Source organism: Melanerpes formicivorus, unplaced genomic scaffold (genome assembly GCF_026170545.1).
Source record: "Melanerpes formicivorus ecotype bairdi unplaced genomic scaffold, bMelFor1.0.p_v2 SCAF_6, whole genome shotgun sequence".
Lineage (NCBI taxonomy): Eukaryota > Metazoa > Chordata > Aves > Piciformes > Picidae > Melanerpes > Melanerpes formicivorus.
In genome coordinates, this window is record NW_027142358.1 from 8,065,555 (window position 1) to 8,079,612 (window position 14,058).

General features: G+C 45.9%; 1 protein-coding gene across 1 annotated transcript in view; it reads left to right on the forward strand.

Annotated features, from left to right (window-relative positions):
* Positions 1–11,559: 11,559 nt before the first annotated feature.
* LOC137441649 (SMC5-SMC6 complex localization factor protein 2-like) overlaps positions 11,560–14,058 on the forward strand; it is a 33,234-nt gene continuing 30,735 nt past the window's right edge. The window contains exon 1 of the mRNA XM_068139267.1: positions 11,560–11,768. Within this exon, the coding sequence (XP_067995368.1) occupies positions 11,659–11,768 (110 nt within the window). The 5' untranslated portion in view covers positions 11,560–11,658. The remainder of the gene's footprint in view (positions 11,769–14,058) is intronic.

The window sequence follows — 14,058 nt, forward strand, 5'->3', positions numbered from 1 at the left end:
TAGTTAACCACTGTCCCCTTTTTTCCTGTTTCTTATTTCTCATTGCAGTCTGCCTGGTTTCTCATACTGAACATTAGTTCCTGCACTACATATCAGGAGCCTCTTAGAATAGTACCCACTTTCTTTTCAGAATGTGGGCTAGGGTAATTAAATGCCCCCTTCAATCTGTCTTGTTTTGGCTTTGTTTTGTTGTTTTGTTTTTCTCTTTGCAGAAGGATGGGGCTCAGTGCTATTGCTGCTAGGGGAAAAAAACAAATACCATCACTCCCAGTTGGTTTGTGCCCTCCCTTTCACACCCACATGTTTGGAGTCCTGTAATGCAGCAGGGCAAGGAACTGGTTCTATCAAAGTACATAAACCTTCCTGTTGTTGCCTCTGGGTTACTTTTGGTTTGCAGCCAGGTTGGCACAGGGCTGTGTGGGTACGGTGCTCAGCCCAGCGTGGTGAGGCTGGAAGTGTTCCAGGTGGGATGTGCTTGCAGCAGAGCCCCCTTTCAGAGATCAAACTGCCATTCCTTGCTGAAGAATGCTTTTCCAGTCCTCCAATTAAAAGAAAAGCAAAAGGCACTGCGTTTGCACAGTGCCTAACACAACCAGACTTGTCATGCTGCATAAGAAAGAGTAACAGAGTTATTGATACTAATGAAGCAATCAAGCTTTCTCAAGTGTATGAGATGAAGAATGTCTTCCTTGCCTGACAAGAAAATGGTTTTCTTCCTTGCCTTTGAAGGGCCACAGCTGCTCACTCTGAGGGCAGAAACATGGGAATAGCAAGTGCATACTGCAAATGTGCACCCTGTCCTTCTTGAAGGGCTTGGCTGATAGAGGGAAGGAACATGCACAAATTAAGACAAATACTTCTGCTAGGAGCAACCCGACTGAGGCAAAGGTGAATTAGCATATGGAAACCCAGTTAAATTTAAAGCATGTCTGAGATAGAGCCTTGGTGGGAAAATGCAGAAAGTAATTTGTTTCCACACACTCATTTGACTCACTTCAGTCAAAACAATCTGGATTAGCAAAAAGCCTGGTGAGCCAGGAACAGCTACTTTGGAAATGGGTGAAGGTGCACTAGTACTGTCACTAGGACAGGAATTCTGAGGCAGTGGCAGCCTTTAGCAGAGGGCAGAGCAATGAACTGTCTTTCATGGCAACATGGATGAAACTAACTGGTTGGAGTCTTATCTTTACAAGTCAGACTCTCATTTCCCAAGGTCTATTTTGAAACTACACCAGTTTGCCTTAGCTCAGGGTTTGACCTGCAGATCAGCATAGACTGGTTATGTAGATGCCAGAGTAAACAGTTAATCTTTAAGCTGCAGATAAGCTGCAGAGAAAAACACTTATGAGTGGCCCAGGGTGGCTTTCCTGTGTAAGTCTGAAATTAGACAGAACCAGGTTTGGTTGGATGCAGGATGCTGTAGGGGAAGGAGCCTGTTTTAGTAGTGCTCAGAGTGATGTAAACATGAAGTAGAGCATAGGATGGGACACAGCAATTATCTCTTCTCTTGAGTCAAGAGTGATTAATCTTTGCAGAAACAATTGGCTATTAACAGGATGTTTACCAAGAACATAACCCTGCTCTTCTCCAAGAGACAGCCTCCAGAGAAAGGGATCAGCAAGGACAGGAATTGGCTTTGGTGGATGTTAACATGATAGATGTCTGCTGAAGAAACCATGGGTGAAGGCCATATCCACTTTCAATTTGCTTAAACTGTAAACCAGGCTACTTTCGGTCATCATGACAAAGCAATTTTGTGTATGTGGGTTTATGGCTCTTGCCTGTGAAGTTTAACTGTTGAGAGACCTGGCACTCACAATGTTGAAAGCCTTGAATAATTAAAAGGTAGCATATGGGAGAAACAGAATAGGTGGAACTCAACTGACCTAGACCATGAAGATCATTCTGGGAATGGGTATGTATGTCAGGAGAACAATTGTAGTGTGAGTGTGTGTGTGTTTGTGTGTGTTGTGTTTAAAGGTGTGAGCCAATTATAGACAGGCGGTGGCTGGTCTCTTCTCCCAGGCAACCTGCACCAGAACAAGAGGACGCAGTCTCAAGCTGCACCAAGGGAGGTTTATGCTGGATGTTAAGAAGAAATTCTTCATAGAGAGAGTGATTGTCCATTGGAATGGGCTGCCCAGGGAGGTGGTGGAGTCGCTATCACTGGGGGTGTTTAGGAGGAGGCTTGATAGGGTGCTTGGTTGCATGGTTTAGTTGATTAGATGGTGTTGGATGATAGGTTGGACTCGATGATCTTGAAGGTCTCTTCCAACCTGGTCTGGTCTGGTCTATTCTATTCTATTCTATCCATGGGTATGCATGTCAGGAGAACAATTGGGGTGTGTGTGTGTGTGTTTAAAAATGTGAGCCAGCTATGTAATGACTAGTAAATGTATATAAATGTAGAATTATTATGGTACACAAAGCCATGGCAGGTTTTATTTTCTACACAATGTGTCCTTTTACCACATCAGTACAATGCTGCCAGGTATTAGTCCAGTCAAATAAATAAAAAAGGAACTAGTGTGCTAGCTGTGTTCTTGGCCAGAGATGCTAATTCTCTGGGTGAAGCAGGCTCTCAAAGAAGAGCAATGCTTCACAGTCTTGAGATACAAAAACTCCCACTGATGGAACTATTATTGTAGTTGAAACTGATAGCATAAATATTCGCTCCAGATGTTCACTTAAATGAAAGTGCAGTCTACTGCACCATGAGCTGCAAGCCAGGATATCAGTGTCTGCTTGGTAAAGGAGGTGTAAATTGGCCCCTGGAACACCCAGTAGGGATTTTGATGAGGATCTGATCTGATAACTTCTGAGAATTAGTAGGAAAGGGAGAGGTTCTCCAGAAATATGGAAGAAAAGGAAATGGGGAATGCCAGGGAATGTCTGTATCTGAACTGTACTGTGATTTGTGGCTGTGGTGAAGCCGCACAGCAAATTGGTGGTAAAGAGAACAAAGAACAGCTGAAGCAGGCACAGCTAGGAAGCTGGTTCTGGAGGTGCCTGCAAAAGTGATACATCAGCTCAATGACTTTACATAGGCTTATCTTAGACATGTTTATGTGAACTGCAGCTATGCTTCTAGTTAAATGCTCAGGTACTGATTTCTTACTCTGTTTTCACGAGTGACTGTTTTCCCACCTAAAAATAAAACAATTAATCAAACCACCAACCAAAAAGCAATCACTTGCATAGCACTCAGCAATCCCCTTTGCATTTGCAGTGCAGAGATATGGCTGCCTATGTCAAGAGCACTTCCACATGAGCGTGGGTTTTATCCCTTTCACCACCTCCACAAAAATCTTTCAGTACCTGGGTTCTCCTGGGAAAAACAACAAAAATCTTCTAAACATTTCTGGTCTCTATCCATTCCTTGCCACATACATATTTAATTCCATGACCTGTTTTCTATTACTTCCTATCTTTCCTGATGTGCCACACAAAAGGATCTACAAACAGATGCTGAGAAAGAGCTGGTCTTTGCTTCTTGTGCCTCCCTCTCTCTGCTGTTGCATGGGTAAACCAAAGCAATACTGTGAAGGATAGGAAACCTCATTATTAGTAACTGTTTAGCTGAAATAAAGGGAAGCTTGAAAGAAGGACTAATAAGCACCTACCTAATGGACTAGCATGCAGGTATCTGCAGCCATCAGACGTAGTACTGTCAGAGGGCAGCTGTAGTAGTACATGGTACTATCTAGATATAGCATTGGGATAGGCAAAGTAATTGCATATGCAACTGATTGTCCCCTTGTGCTCAGCTCTGGGGAGGCCACACCTCAAGTATTGTGTCCAGTTGTGGGCACCTCAATACAGGAGAGATGTAGAGGTGCTGGAGCGAGTGCAAAAGAGAGAAATGAAGCTGGGGAAGGGCCTGGAGAATAAATCTTATGAGGAGCAACTAAAGGAGCTGGGGCTGTTTAGTTTAGAAAAGAGGTGGCTGAGGGGAGACCTCATTGCTCCCTACAACTACCTGAAAGGACATTTTAGAGAGGCTGGTGCTGGTCTCTTCTCACAGGCAATTAGTGATAGAACAAGAAGGAATGGCCTCAAGCTACAACTGGGTAGGTTTACACTGGACATTAGGGGAAAAAAATTCACAGCAAAGTGGTCAGGCATTGGAATGTGCTGCCCAGGGAGGTGGCTGAGTCACCAGCCCTGGGTGTGTTTAAAGGTCATTTAGATGTGGTGCTTGGGGATATGATTTAGGGGTGACCCTTGTAGAGTAGGGTTATGGATTGGACTTGGTGATCCTGAAGGTCTCTTCCAACCTGAATGGTTCTGTGTTTCTGTGATAAACTGCTAGAAGCAAAGAATTCGATATAGCTTGAAGGTATGGTTAATGCATGGGTAATGAAAATAGATAGGAAAAAAATGCATGGTAGAAGAAAATCACAGGCACAAAAAGTCATGACATGATGTCTAAGAAAGTATTTAAATGTCTAGGAAGGAGAATGATAGATGAGAACCTTTGAATTTGGGGTGTTGGGGAAATGAGCTCCCTGAAAAGTGCATCAGTATACTGCCAACACACAATATAGGGATTCCTGCTACTGAAATAAAGGGCATGCATGACCAGGGTGGTGGCACATGGAGCTTTGTGGGTGAGCAGTGTTTTGGAAGATCCAGGTTTGGAGAGCGATTTGGGAATCTGTGCTGGGAATTATGACCAACCACATTCACAATGGTTGGTGAGAGAAAGCTGCCTCTGCCTGCTCTAGGGGAAACAGACACAGAGAATTGGAGAATGGTTTAGATTGGAAGGGACCTCAGAGATCATCTACTCCATCCTCCCTGCCATGGGCAGGGACACCTCTCAACTAGACTCAGCTGCTCATCCACAGCCTCCCTGGGCAGCCTATCCCAAAGTCTCACCAGCCTCCTACTGCAGAACTTCTTCCTCAGCTCTGGTCTAACCCTGTTATCCCTCACCTTCAAACCATTCCCCCTTCTCCTGTCTCTAGACATCCTCATGAAAAGTCCCTCTGCAGCCTTCCTGTAGGATACCTTCAGGTACTGGAAGGTAGCTCTAAGGTCCCCCTGGAGTCTTCTCTCTAGGCTGAACACCCCCAGCTCCCTCTGCCTATCCTTATAGCAGAGATTTGGATATCAACTGGGCAAAACTGGTTTTAAATCTATATTAATGATGCATAGATCAAAGTTCACAATAAAACTGAAAACAAAGAGGGAGGACTGAAGGATTCCACATTTTGGGAAAAGACTATAGAGTGCCTGGACCACTTGAATCTCAAAACCCACCCTTGGGTTTAAACAGGCTCTATATGTACATCCAGATGCATATGGATGGAGAAATAGTTACCAGAAAACAGCAAGGTGAAGAGAGGACAAGTACATTCTAAGAGTCAGTGTGCAAAACTGATCCAGGAGTGCTTAAACTCCAGAGCCAAGAGGTCTTGCTGAATCCACAGGAACTGATGATCCCAAGACATAGATGAATCTAGACAAGGCCACCAGCACACACCATCAGCAATGGTTTGTATAAGTTGGGCTACATCCAAGTTAAATGCTGGCAAAGGTTACAGGATTACATATGCATCTGGAGAAACAGATGGACCTTCAGAGCACTGACCCTGAAGCCACTGGCACATCAGTATGAGCCTCTGTGTCTGAGAAAACCACTATGGTCAGCTTCCCCTTCCCTACTGGGTAACAATGAGTGATTGCATGTGTGTGAATTGTGAAAGAATAATTGAATTTACTGTCTGTTTGCCTGCCATTAATGTCTACTGAAACAGCTTAATAAAAGGTATGCTAATAAATATTGGTTGATCTGTTTCTCCACAAGCTTGACCCTCTACCAGGAAAAAGGCAGTTTACAACTTGTCCTTGGGGATAAGACTTATGATAATACCGCTTTGCCCTTACCTGTCACTCCCTATGGTTCCTTAGAGAAATTTTCCTCGTGCAGCCTCACTGCTTGTATTTGCTTCTGTTCTTGTACTTAATGATCTAGGAGAGTTTCATGGTCCTCTGCCACTCCAGAAAACTGTCTTTTTTTTTTTCCACCCTGATTCCCTTGAGGTAGCACAAGGTCAATGATTTTGTGTCCTGGTTTGAGGCCAGGCAGATCCTCTCTTGCCCCTGATGGGGGCAAAAGACTGACACTCACACAAATGAATTGCAAAAGTGATGGAAAGTTGAAATGGAAAAAGCAGTAAGTGTTTTACAGGAGCTACAAAGCATAGTGACAAAAGAATCCCAAAGCATACAGAGTCCTCTATAGCACACCCAAAGGCCTCCCAACACTTCCCTTCTCCCCACCTAAGGGTATACCCAAAACCCCCCAGGGCTCTTTCTTCCCTGCTCCTCCCACTGCTAGGCTAGCCTCAGGCTGGCCAGGTCTGAGACTTAAACTTGGCTGTGCCTCTGGTGAGATCAGGCATATTAAAACAAGGTGGAAATGAAGAGACATATTAATGAGACAGGAGGTCCCTCAAATTCCAAAGAATGTGATTAGGATAAGCATTGCATGTGGAGCTTTAAAACAGATGTATTCTAAAGTCTTCCTGGTGGAAGATGGCCACCCAAGTGCAATGCCCTACATTTCATGTGCTAGACTTTGCAACCTGAAGCACTTCCTCCTTTGTTTAGATCAGGGCTGCAAGCCACTCCCTAGAAAATGGAATTCTTCTCACAAATTCTTTGAAGCTTCAGTAAATGGTTGAATGGGTTATAGCCCCTTCTGACTGTGGCCCCATGGATGTTAATGTCTGATGGCCCACATACCTAAACACCTCCACGAGGGACCTGCTGGCTCTTTCTGCATCAGCCATGCACGGCTGCTCTGGGTGCTCCTTTGCAACAATGCAGAAAAGTCAAACACAGGCTGGAGGTTTTGGGAGGGATGGAAGCTGGAGCATGTCTAAAAAGGTCTCTTCTGCCAGAGGACACATCCAAGAGCCAGGTTCTGCACGTTGGCCACAGCAACCCCATGCAGTGCTACAGGCTGGGGTCAGAGTGGCTGGAGAGCAGCCAGGCAGAAAGGGACCTGGGGGTGCTGGTCGATGGTAGGCTGAACATGAGCCTGCAGTGTGCCCAGGCAGCCAAGAGGGCCAATGGCATCCCGGCCTGCATCAGGAACAGTGTGGCCAGCAGGAGCAGGGAGGTCATTCTGCCCCTGTACACTGCTCTGGTTAGGCCACACCTTGAGTGCTGTGTCCAGTTCTGGGACCCTCAAGTTTAGGAAGGATGTTGACTTGCTGGAACATGTCCAGAGAAAGGCAACAAAGCTGGTGATGGGTTTGGAACACAAGCCCTATGAGGAGAGGCTGAGGGAGCTGGGGTTGCTTAGCCTGGAGAAGAGGAGGCTCAGGGGAGACCTTATTGTTCTCTACAACTACCTGAAGGGAGGCTGTAGACAGGCAGAGGTTGGTCTCTTCTCCCAGGCAACCAGCACCAGAACAAGAGGACACAGTCTCAAGCTGCACCAGGGGAGGTTTAGTCTGGAGGTTAGGAAGAAGTTCTACACAGAGAGAGTGATTGTCCATTGGAATGGGCTGCCCAGGGAGGTGGTGGAGTCACCATCACTGGAGGTGTTCAGGAGAAGACTTGAGAGGGTGCTTGGTGCTATGGTCTAGTTGATTAGGTGGTGTTGGATGATAGGTTGGACACAATGATCTTGAAGGTCTCTTTCAGCCTGGTCTATTCTATTCTATTCTATTCTATTCTATTCTATTCTATTCTATTCTATTCTATCCTATCCTATCCTATCCTATCCTATCCTATCCTATCCTATTCTATTCTATTCTATTCTATTCTATTCTATTCTATTCTATTCTATTCTATTCTATTCTAAAACAGGATCAGGTGTCTCCACAGAACACCTTGTGTGAGGGATCTACAGGGGAAAGGAACAACCTTCTTCCTTTTTTTTTTGCAGATACATTTGAGGTATTAACCATCTCTGTGGCTTCTGAAATAGAAAGTAACCAAAAGCTGTTCAGGAAATGGATGTGGGGTTTATTTTACAGTATGATTTCAGCTCTCATTCAAACACTTTAGAAATACTTATTTTCTAGTGAGAAAGTACAATAATTCTGCAGTGATGGGTGGTTTTCTAGGAGAAAGTTTGAAAGTACTGATGTATTTAAATGAAAATTGGACAACCCTGAAGTCCAGCTGTGCTTTCAAAAACCTAAAGGCAATTTCTTCATAGACTAGAAATGGTGCTTTGATTTTTGCCTCCTTTGTCACTTTGACAAAAGCATATGTGCCCTTTCAGATTCAGGGCTTTTAAATATATTTCTAACATTTACATTAAAGTAGTATAATAAAGATCACATGGCTGTGACTGATAAATTTTAGATGTTAATAAGCTGTGGCCAAATGGTGATGTAGCTGCGCTGTGGGCAACCCATTTCCTTGTAAATACTGCTTAAAACCTCCCCGCTCTGGGATACTTTCTGCTCTTACTTGAAAATAGAAGCATGAGTCATGCTGGAAGGCAATTAAATAGCAAAGAATGAGTTGCATAACACTCCCAGTATACTTCCAGGTCTGCTTGTAAATCCTTGTCAGGTTTCCCAGATTTGTCCTTTTTCAAAGTTTCTTTGGTTATTGGTGGGTGTTCAGGATGTGTGACGACAAGGGCTAATAGAAAGGAAAATCAGTACCAAGGGGCAAGTGATTTTTCAGCTTCTTCAAAGCAAGGTGTGAGGCAAGTGTCTTCTAACCTTTGCTTAATTTGGGGAAGGGAACTGCAAGCAGTCAGGTCCTCCAGAATTATCAGGGAAAGTAAGATTCCCACTTTCTTGGAAATAATTTGTATCTATAGTGAAGTTATTCTAATTAAAATAAGTTTTAAAAGTAGTTGAGTACAATGGTTACTTCTGATAGCTATGCTTGTGTGCCTAATGACTGCTGTTGCCTATTGGTTTTAAATTCTGGAGCCCCTAACACAAGAAGAATATGGATGTGCTGGAACAGGTCCAGAGAAGGGCCACAAGGATGGTCAGAGGGCTGGAGCTCCTCTCCTATGAAAATAGACTAAGAGAGTTGGGGATATTCAGTCTAGAGAAGGCTCTGAGAAGACCTTATTGTGGCCTTCCAATGTCTTAAGGGGGCCTACAATAAAGCTGGTGAAGGACATTTTAGGGTGTCAGGTAGTCATAGGACTAGGGGAAATTCAGCAAAACTAGAAGTGAGTAGATCCAGACTGGATGTTAGGAAGAAATTCTTCACTATGTGGGTGGTAAGACACTGGAACAGGTTGCCCAGGGAGGTGGTAGAAGCCCTATCCCTGGAGGTTTTTAAGGCCAGGCTGGATGTGGCTGTGAGCGACCTTATCTAGTGTGAGGTGTCCCTGCCCATGGCAGAGGGGTTGGAACTAGATGATCCTTGAGGTCCCTTCCAACCCTAACAATTCTATGATTCTAATGATAGCCTTCTGTAGGGTGTGCATTAAACAATGTGTGTGTATATGCACACAGCTCTGCTGATGGTGGGGTGGGGGTGGTGATGGTGCAGGGGACAAAATCCAAACAAGCTCATAACAACTGCTACACCGTTTTGTTTCTTCCCCCTCTCCTCAGTGCCAAAATACCCTGCCTTCTGCAGTGGCTGTATTCCAGACACTTGCTGTAAGCATATTATTATAAGCCAAGTTACTGTTCAGGTAATTACAGGGTTTTGTATCTTTATTGCTCCTTATGAGAAACAGCATCACCTTGCCATCAGCAGTGCTGGAACTGGAGGCTGTTTGGCATCTCCTCGTTTCCCACAAACTTACCAATGCATTTTGTATCTGACTCTTCTTGTCTTTTGTAACTGTTTACATCTCCAGATTGTGGTAAGGCAAAAATGCCTCTAGATCTATTGCTCCTTCAATGTGACATAAAAATACTACTGGAATTCCTGTCTAACAGTGGGGTTGAAATTTTGCATTAACCATTTATTAGAGAGTAATTCAAATACACACGGTTGTCTTTTCAAACAGATTTGTGACAGCAAGTCCAACTACTCTTTGTTTGTTGTTCAAGAAAGTTACACCAAACATAAACATGGAATGATTGCACTGTTGTGTGGTGGGACTTGAAGTGTTGTCAAGCAGCGAGATACCTTCCTGTTAGGTTTCTTACAGATGTTAACAGTCAGAGACGGTCCCTGAAGTGTTCGCAGCTGATGACAGCATGTGTGTAGGATGGAATAAAACAAGAAAGGAGCAAGGTATGGGATGTGATGGCAGTTAATGTTTATTAACCTTTTGAGGTTGTGTTTAATTCATTGTGAATTACGTGGACAGAATGTTTTGAAAAACAGACTGAAGGAAGGGCAGGGGGAAAGGGGGTGAGTTGGATCACACAGTGTACAACAGGCTCAGACACTTCATATGCTCAAACCCCAGCGTAGTCTTTGACTTGCACTTTCAGTTTTGCGTTACTGTTACTTCTGCTTTTCAGATATTCCCCAGGCCAGCCAACTTTGGTAGGATGCAAAAAGACATCAGATGGGTCATTCCTTTCCATTTGAACGTAGTGTTGCCTAGTGTTTCTGCACCTAAGAAAAACGTTAGGAGGAGAGTGGCCTTGGTCTCTCTAATCCTAAACAAAGTGCTAAAATAAAGCCAAAACTGATTTCACCATGAACTGCAGCACACAACCTTCAGTGTGCTGTTGTGATGAAGGAAACACTGCTCATGTTATCTCTTTCTGCAGACCAACGGTATCTGTGCAATGTCTGCTTTTAACTTTTAGAGCTACTACTATGGAGACAGTTTGATACTTTTCATTTTGATAGAAACTATGTAAATTTGTGCAGAATGCTGCAGGCAGCAGTACTGGAGCTCTCTAAGCTTGCAGATTTCACTCTTCAGGTTCCATAGTCCAGGCTTTTGACACGGGGGCAAGGGTTTACAATGTGCTAGTGCAGCACAAAGAATGAATTTCGGGGTGTGTGTGTATGTCTCTACATGTATACATAAAAGGCCCATGGCTTGCAGCTCGCTGGTTGTGCCTGGAAGCCTTCCCCGCAGGATACTTGCGCTGGTAGAGGAACTCCCTCACGCGTGCCCAAGCTGCGGGAGCCCGTCCCGAGGTAAGACTACCAGCCGCAGGCTTCCGACGGTCCTTCCCGGGGCAAGACCGCCCGCTGCAGACCTCCGACGGCTCTTCCCGAGGTCAGATCGGCCGTCGCAGCCCCCCGGCAGGGAGGAGGCTGGAGGGTGCCCTGGACCAGGGCCGCCCCGCAGGCAGGGGTCGCGGGGTGGAGGCGGGCGGCGCCGTGCGCTCGCGCCGGCGGTGTGTCCCCCGCAGCGCGCACCAATCAGAGCGCGGGAACGGGGTGGGGTAGTAAGTGGCAACGCCAAGGAACTGAGCGGCCCCGACTTCCTCCGGCCGCGGAAGGACGCTCCCGCTCTCTTCGCAGCGAATCACAACCGCGCTCTGGATCTCCGTCCCGCCCCTGGCAACGAAGAACCAACGGAACGCGCCACTGATTCAGCCTCTCAGCCAATCAGCGACCGAACTTCAAAAAAAAAACCAACACCAAAAAACACACCTCGTCCCCGGTGGCTCCCGCCCGCAGCCTCCGGAGGTGAGGGTCGCTCCGAACCGAGGCCTCTGTTTTGATGATGCCGGGAGCAGCCGGTCTCCTCGTCCCCGTCCGCCGCGTGGGGTCGGCCGGGCAACCCGCGCCATGACCTGGCCGCTCAGCGTGGGCGTGCCGTCTCCGGGCTCGCCCGTGATCGGGTCCCGACGCCATTTTACGCCGGCAGCCACGGCCAGAGCGATGGCCCAGGACTTCAGGTACCGGCAGGGAGCGGCTGAGGGGCAGACGGGGACGTGGGAGGTGGCTACGGCCTCCGAAATTTTCCGCGCCAAGCTAGCGGGGCGCCTTTGGGCTCCCGGCGTGCACCGCGCCTCTCGGGGCGTAGCGGCGCTCCCCGCGTGCGTCACGCCTCCGGCAGGGGGCGCGCACAGCTCGGGTGGCGCCGAGCGGGGGCAGCTGGAGGCAGCCCGCGCCTCAGGGTGCCGAGCCCAGACCCGGCCTGTCAAACCCTGCCTGTCAAACCCGGCCGAGCTTGGCAGATGCAGCCGTGAGACTGTCGAGGAGCGCCGGGGTGTTCCAGCCGTCAGCAGCGCCCGCTGCCTGCCGCCTTATACTTGTACCACTGGGAGGTCCAGCCCCGAGGCGCTGGCCCTTGTTTTCCTGTGGCGGTGATAGTAGTTTCTTGGCCAAGGTTAAAGGGGCCTAATAGCCAGGCAACCTGACAGCATACAAAGAAACTGAAGATGTCTGGCTAAGTACTGACTAGCGTCTAAAGCACATCACTCAAAACATTATCAGTCCTCTCACATGCACCTCTATGTCCTCTCATTTTACGCCTCAGTGTTTGAGGGCAAGCCTACCTGTAGAGCTAAGTAGCTCTAAAGAGAGATCTTCAGTTTTTGATGTGGCTTTCAAGCCTGTTCCAGCTGTGAACTGTACTGCTAATGGTGCTGGAGGACAAGGTGTCTGGTGAAGGCAGTGGCTGTCCGTGACAGTTTTTGGACATGACAAACTTGGCTACTAATTAGAAATCCAAATTCTGCCAAAGACAGAAGGCCACCAAGCTAAATAAGTATTGTTTCTTGCAGTGTGAGCTGCAAGTCATAATTCTCTTATTTGTCCTGGTTTTGGCTAGGAGAGAGTGCATTTTCTTCCTAGTAGTTGATACAGTGTTGTTTTGGGGTTTTTTATTTAGTATGAGAGTAATATTGATAAAACACTGGCATACTTAGAAACAACTAAGTAAAGGATTTTTCACCTTCTCATACCCTGCCAGCAGGAAAGCTGGAGTGGCACAAGGAGTTGGGAGGGAACACAGCCAGGACAGCTGGCCCACACTTGCCAAAGGGATATTCCATACCATACCACATCATGTTCAGTATGTAAACTAGGGGGAGTTGCCCAGGGGACATCAATCAACTGGTGATGACCAATTGCATCGTGCATCACTTGTCCTTTTTGGGTTTTGTTTCACTCTGCTTTTGTTATCTTAGTTTTAATTGCTATTGTTATTGACATAATTTGTTTCAATTACTGAATTTCTTATCTCAGCCCATGACTTTTATTTGGTTTTGATTCTCCTCCTCATTCTCGGCGTGGAGGAGAGGAAGCAGGGAGGAGATGCGAGTGAGCTGATGAGTGGTGCTTAGTTGCTTGCTGGTTGTTAAACCACAACATTGTGCCATTAACAGCACCCTGTTTTGTTCATTTCTGCTGATGTGGGCTCTTTTTTGTTTGTTTGCTTTTTGTTTTTCCCCCTGACATTTGGAGGAGAGGGAGAAGATGAAAGTTCAGTTTCTTTGCTGCTTTGCTTCTTGACCAAGACACTGAAACTACTTCTTCGTGTTTTGGTTTTGCTGTGGTCATCAAAAGGACTCTTTTGAGGTTACAGTGTGACTTTCTGTTCTGGATTGTTTGGATTTGTTATTTCTACAGTGTTTATTCAAGATGCTCCATTTTATCAAAGACCTAGTAACATTTTGTAGTTTATTCCCATGTTGGGGGTTTTCTTTAAGTTGTTGCCAATGTTTCCAGCACAGAAAGTACAGATTTTACTCAATTGGAGATAACCTCTTCTAAGCCTTGCAGACACTAATTACTTTTAAAGAATACTTAGGGGGGTTGTATTTTTAAACAAGTGAAAGAATTTCCTCCCTCCTTCTTTCCCTCCCCCATTTGTGCAGCTTGTGCCCTTAATTTTGAAAGACTTTTTTGAATGTCTGTTAGGTGCATCTCTTGGAAAGACAGAAATTAAATCCAGGTTTAGTTTGAATATGTGAGCATGTGAACATGAGTTCTTCTGGCCTGGACTTCAGAAATGGTTGTGGAGTCTGCAAAAGCACGGTCACCTATGGATGCTTGAATATGTTAGCTTAGGATCTTGAATAAATAGGTCTAGCCTGCGTGATTGCTGTTACACAGACAGTAACAAGATAGCTGTATTTTGGAAGGCACAAAAAGATCATAAAAAATGGAAGAATGTCTTAAACAAAACTGTACTCCTGATTTCTTGCACCACTATCTTGTTGGAACTTAAAGAGATACTAC